This window comes from Dipodomys ordii, unplaced genomic scaffold (genome assembly GCF_000151885.1).
Source record: "Dipodomys ordii isolate 6190 unplaced genomic scaffold, Dord_2.0 Scaffold82, whole genome shotgun sequence".
Taxonomy (NCBI): domain Eukaryota; kingdom Metazoa; phylum Chordata; class Mammalia; order Rodentia; family Heteromyidae; genus Dipodomys; species Dipodomys ordii.
Window position 1 is genome coordinate 297,103 of NW_012267298.1, and position 6,301 is coordinate 303,403.

At 38.6% G+C, this 6,301-nt stretch overlaps 1 protein-coding gene across 1 annotated transcript in view; it reads right to left on the reverse strand.

Annotated features, from left to right (window-relative positions):
• Kiaa0196 (KIAA0196 ortholog) overlaps positions 1-6,301 on the reverse strand; it is a 55,707-nt gene that overhangs the window by 27,482 nt on the left and 21,924 nt on the right. Inside the window, exons 3-6 of the mRNA XM_013025126.1 lie at positions 5,754-5,838; positions 4,547-4,647; positions 2,657-2,849; positions 737-889 (exon numbers count right to left, since the gene is read on the reverse strand). Coding sequence (XP_012880580.1) covers positions 737-889; positions 2,657-2,849; positions 4,547-4,647; positions 5,754-5,838 — 532 coding nt within the window. The remainder of the gene's footprint in view (positions 1-736; positions 890-2,656; positions 2,850-4,546; positions 4,648-5,753; positions 5,839-6,301) is intronic.

Genomic DNA, 6,301 nt, shown 5'->3' on the forward strand with positions numbered 1-6,301 from the left:
CTTTTTTCTTTTTGCTTATGTGGTGCTGAGGAATCAAACCCAGGGCCTCATGCATGCAAGGCAAGCGCTCTACCACTGAGCCACCTTCCCAGCCCCTTGCAGATAAAACTTATCATAGAGCCAGGCACTGGTGGCTCACACTTGTAATCCAAGCTTCTCAGGAGGCTGACAGCTGAGGATTGCAGTTCAAAGTGAGCCCAGGCAGGAAAGTCCATGAGACTCTTATCTCCAATAAACCACCAGAAAACCAGAAGTGGTGCTGTAGCTCAAATGGTAGAACACTTGAGCTGAGGAGTGCAGGGACAGCACCCAAGCCCAGAGTTCAAGCTCCACGACTGACAAAAAACAACAACAAAACAAAACAAAAAAACCCCTTATCATGGAAGGGGAATTCCTATTCAAAAACTGGCAAATGAATTTTGCTAGCTTAGATTTATTTAAAAAAAACAACAAGCCAGAAAAACCTTTAACTCAGTTGTAATCTCAACAGATAAAGCAAGATATATTTCAATGCTTGTTTTCCATTCAAGGAAAATTCTAATGTGTTTGTCAAAAAATTTACTCACTGGTTTAAGTACTTCATGTTATGACTTATAAATTCTCAATATACAAAGTAATTTTGCCTAAGTGTTCTTTTTGTCCAAGTATTTACAATAGTATAACCTGAGGGTTAATGGCCAAAAGAATTCTGTAACAAATTTACTTGAAAACAAACAAACAAACCAGCAGTACTTGCCCAATTATCTGGAAAGTATTTGTCTACGATCTCCCTCATTTTTGCTTGATGGGTGTGAAGAATGGAAGGATCAAAGTAGAGAATGACGTACAACATGGCAGCTTGAGTTGCCAGGGCGGTGCTTCGATGCTCTGGCAGAGGATAAGCAGAGACCTGCAATATAGCATTGGTAACACTGAATGTCCACATACTTAAATCCAATCATTTGTTCTAGGGCGTAATCATTTCCCAGAGGCCATCACCTGTCAACATACTGGCCCTGGTGCAATTTACAGGTTGTAGCCTTGACATATTGACTTCTTTTATTCCTAACCTCACTGTGTTCTTTTAACCCTTCACTTTGCTACCATTTGATCTATCTTAAAAAAGAAAAAAAAGGAAGGCAAAAAGAAAAAAACAGGTGGGCATGGTCACGCCAGCCTAAGGTACACAGTGACTCTGAGGCCAGCCTATGCTACAAAGTGAGATTTTTGTCCTAAAAAATAAAGAAAAAGGGTTGGGAAGGTGGCTCAGTGGTAGAGCGCTTGCCTTGCATGCCTGATTCCCTGCGTTTGATTCCTCAGCACCACATAAGCAAAAAGAAAAAAGCCAGAAGTGGCGCTGTGGCTTGAGTGGTAGAGCGCTAGCCTTGAATTGAAGAGCTGAGGCCCGGAGTTCAGGCCCCATGACCGGACCCCCCCCCCCAAAAAAAAAGTGCTGATCCTGTATCTCCTACTAGTTGTCCATTTTGTGTCTTCCCTATCACAGACAACCCCCTAGAACTGATAAGCTCAACTTACTGTTCTGATTTTAAACTGTTCTGCAACTCGGAATTCTCACCTCCTTCATCATCCCAATGGAATCTGCTAGTCCAATTCAATGGCTGTCTTTTGAATTGGAGAAAATAGAAACACAGTGCCTCAGATACCAATAAATGGTTGGAGTTAGAGACCAAATATCGTAATGAGAGACAGTAAGGAAACAGCATAGGATCTGAATTCATACAGACCCAAACTCCAGTTATGCCTCTGTTACCTAGTTGTATGACCTTGTGAAAATTAATGAAACGTATTTTTCTAGTATGGGTATAATGGCATCTATTTTGAGCAGAGAAAGCAATATGAATCCCAATCACCACCACGATGCTAGCTTAGATGAAATTCTCAATGAATGGCAACAATTGCTATGAAGACCTAGTACCTGAGGTAGCTTCTGATGTTAAAACAAAACAAAAAGGAAGAACAAAAGACTCTTATTGATGCTTTCCATATACACACGAAAGACTGAGTAAATAGGTTTCCTAAAGTTCTATACAGAGCAAGTATGTTCTGAATATATGATATATGATGCCCAGTTATCAAAGTCACAATTCTTTATTCTGTTACAGTAATACACAAAACAACATCATTTTCCTAACAATGAAATCAAATGGAAACTCTCTTCAGTATTCTTCTCAGTAAGTGAATGAGGAACGTGAGGTAACTTTAAGATGCTGCAGGTACTTTAGCCCTGTGTAAGCCTTTTCTATCCCCCGGACTGCCCCCTGGTTCCCCTACCTTGGCAATCTTCCTACCTTGCTACATGCTCTCTGGCAGCCTGGGCTTCCCCTTGTACAACACTCAGCTTGTTTTCTTGTAATTCCTTCACTAGGTATCTATTTTCCTAAGCTACAAGCTCATAATGTTTAGGGTCCATGACCTACCTTCTTTAGTGATAGAGCCCTAGCACTTTATACATGAATGGGTACCCAACACATAATCAATAACAATTTCTTGAATGAATGACTAAAAGAATACATCTTTCTAATTGTTTGTCTCATTTCCATGACATTGTTTCTCACTATAATTTTCACTCTTTGAGGAAAAGACACAAAGAGGTAACTGAGGAGAAAAGTGAACTCAATCTTTAAACTAATAAGGTCCTAATAGATTTAATTCCTACCTGATTGTAAATATCATCAGATCTCAGTCGACCAATGACCATGCTGATGAAGGTTTCGTTGATAGGTACCCTTTGGAAATAGCTCTCGGGATAGTTGGGTGGTCTCTTGGCTCCTGGTTGGCTAGAATAACCTGTACTTCGTAGAAGCTTACAAATATCATCCATATTTGAATCAGCAGAAGTCCGAGCCGCACTAAGTCATGTTTACATGGGAATAAAGAGACAAAGAAACCTTATATATTAGAAACTCAGAAGTACAGTACAGAAAAGTGAAGAATTCCAACTAGATTTGACAGTTTGTATCATTAAAGTTCATTATGTATTTAAAAACCCATTTAAAAGACAGATATTAGTTCTAGGTAAAGATCCAACATCCATTTCCCCAAATCCTTGGGACTGGATTTGTTTTAGAATTCAGCATTTTCCGTATGTCACAAGGTAATATGATATTTAGATCACATACAATACAATATTCCAGCAGGGGGTGAGTTCTATCCCAAGGTGAATGGACATTCGTGATTGTAGAGGAAAAAAATTGGCTCATCTATTTAGTTGTTCTGAGTAGGTTTGACTCTAAATAGTTTTAGGTTCAGGTTTGGCTGCCAAATGAGGTATGTGTGTGTATGCAGATATCTTTTTCAGAGCTCTTTGGATTTCAGGATTATAGATAAATAATGTAAAGCTAAACAAACATTTCACAACTAAAAAAAAAATCACATTACATTATACCAATTTAAAGTGTCATATATATTAGCTAGCTTTCCTTTGGCAAGCTGCGCCTTCTGTAGTGACCTAATAAAAATATTTGTGACTTTCAGGGTGAAAAATTAAACCCTGAGAGAAATGAACTAACCCAAACAATGGTCAACTTGAGATGACCTCATATTTGGTGATGTAAGACTCTCCTTCAGCTCAAGTCTGGCAATTGTCCAGTGTTGGTGGGTGTTTTCCTCTTCATGGGATTTGTTTGTATTCAGAGGGACAAAGTCTGATTTTTCAAAGGTGGGCTTTTCTTTTTCCTTCTTTCTTACATTATTTGTTGCTTTTGTTTTTTCCCAGGTATTTCCAGAAACGTAGGCAAGGTCATTCAAGTTTCATTTTTTAAAATACAGATGATACAACAGCTTACAGTTCAAGTGCTGTGAATGATATACACTAGTAGATACTTTCTTCATATATGATGAAGCTGAAAGCCAACAGGCTAGTGTAAAAGCTTGAGGTTAAATTATAGCTGATAAGACAGCAGTAGCCAGTGTTGCTAAGAACACAATGTCCTCAATCCTTTTCAGTTGAGGATAAGCCTCTTTTGCTTTTCACTGGGCCCAAACTTAAAAGTTTCATTTTACTCCTCACATTATTATCCTAAAGTCATACAGTAACTTTTTCTTTTTTTTGATGGTTTCTTCCCTGAATCTATTTCAGATACTATTTTTAAAAAACAGTTTTTGATTCCTTCACTAAACATAGAGAAAACCTTAAGCTGGGTGCCGAAATTTTAAAAACTGGCTCTTTTTCAAGACCGTACTTCCTGAATACTCATGGTTCTATACAGACACATACAACATGAGATCTTGGCTAAGTCCTGTTGCTAGTTTTTGTGTCTATGCATAAATGGGTGAGAATGCACTGTCAATCTGATCCTGACTCAAAAATTTTCAGTCTTTATCACAAAAATGACAAAAGAAAACACATTTCACTTTTTTTGTTTGTCAAGGAATCATATTTGAAAATGTTTCTTAAAAAATATTTGACTTCCAAAACTCAGTAGAGAAAATTCAGATTCCTTTTTTAAAAAAACTGAGTTATGGTGGTATAAGAGAACATGTTACATTCCACCAAAAGGAGTGTGGAGGTGCTTCGGACAGGGGAGCAGTGCAGGGGGCAGGGTACCTGTATCGATAGTAAGAGACTAGCATTCTTTCTCTGACTTCCCCTTCAATCTTTTGGTCGATGACCAGCAACATAACTCCATATAAGTACAGTGCTTCACACTAGGAAGAGAAAAGACAATGGCCAAATTCATAGAAGTACAGATTTTTATGAAGTTAACAACACTTAAAAAGATCACTTTGATCCATTTTTCCTAAAAGTTTTATATTTAAGGAAAATACCACTTTTCTATAAAGGGTTCTCAACTTCTGTGCAGTATAGGCTTTGAAAATTTACCTCAAATAATTTTTTTTTTAGTGGTCTTGGGGCTTGAACTATGGGCCTAGGCGCTGTCCCTGAGCTCTTTAGCTCAAGGCTAGCACTCTACCACTTGAGTCACAGTGCCACTTCTAGTTTTTCTGGTGGTTAACTGGAGATAAGAGTCTCACAGACACTCTTCCCTGGACTGGATTTGAACTTGGATCCTTAGATCTCAGCCTTCTAAGTAGCTAGGATTAAAGGTGTGAGCCGCTGCCGCCCAACACCCAAATAAATTTTAACTCACAGTGGTTATCTTTCAGCTGGCCTATTTTTGGTATTTTGCTTGGATTAGGAAAAATGAAATCCCATTATGACTTCATTATACTACTTTATATTACTTCATTATAAAGCCATTCACATATTTAATAAACATTAAGTGTGTCTATGTGTGAAGTTCTAGGCTAGATGTCTAGGATGCAAGATGTAAAGAAGATAGAATTCTTACAGCAAAGAAGCTCATAACATCCACAGTCTTTTATTCATTGGTAATTTCATTCACTGTTTATGACTTTTTTTTTTTGTTGGTCGTGGGGCCGGAGCACTGTCCTTCAGCTCTTCAGCTCAAGGCTAGCATTCTACCACTTGAACTACAGCACCACTTCTCTGGTGGTTAATTGGAGATAAGAGTTTCACGGATTTTCTTGCCCTTCTTGCCCGGGCTGGCTTAGAACCATGATCCTCACATCTCAGACTCCTGAGTAGCTAGGATTATAGGAGTGAGCCACCAGGTGCCCGGCTGTTTAGTACTTTCTAACCTCAGTTTTGTACCTGTAGATTAGAAGATTATTATCACCTTACTTGCTTCTTTTTAACTAGTGTTCTCTATGTATTTGTGACTTATAGAGGAAAAAAAAATGCTCAGTTTCCTCTTCTTGGATTTCTACCTTATATGCTCACTATTACTTACTAGGAGTTGTTTTCCATCTTCATTGAGAAGCACAGTTTCTATTGTTTGCTGAATATAAACACCTTCATTGAGATCATCTAGATATCTAGAAATAAAACCCAAGTTATTAATTTATTATGGAAATTACAACATCTTTTAAAAAGCAAAGATTTTAAAAGTACATAATAAAGGATATTAGGGATTCTGAAATTTACTAGTTTGTGGTCTTCTCTTTAATGTTTTTAAAAACTTAGAATCTTGGGGCTGAGAAGGTGGCTCAGTGGTAGAGCGTTTGCCTTGCATGCATGAGGCCCTGGGTTCGATTCCTCAGCACCACATAAGTAGAAAAAAAAAGCTGGAAGTAGCATTGTGACTCAAGTGGTAGAGAGAGGGCTAGCCTTGAGCTGAAGAGCTGAGGGACAGTGCCCAGGCCCAGAGTTCAGACCTCACAACTGGACCACCCCCCACCCCAAAAAAGAACTTAGAATCTCTCTTTTTTTTTTTTTGGGTCCGGTTGTGGGGCCTGAACTCTGGGCCTGGGTGTTGTCCCTCAGCTCTTCAGCTCAAGG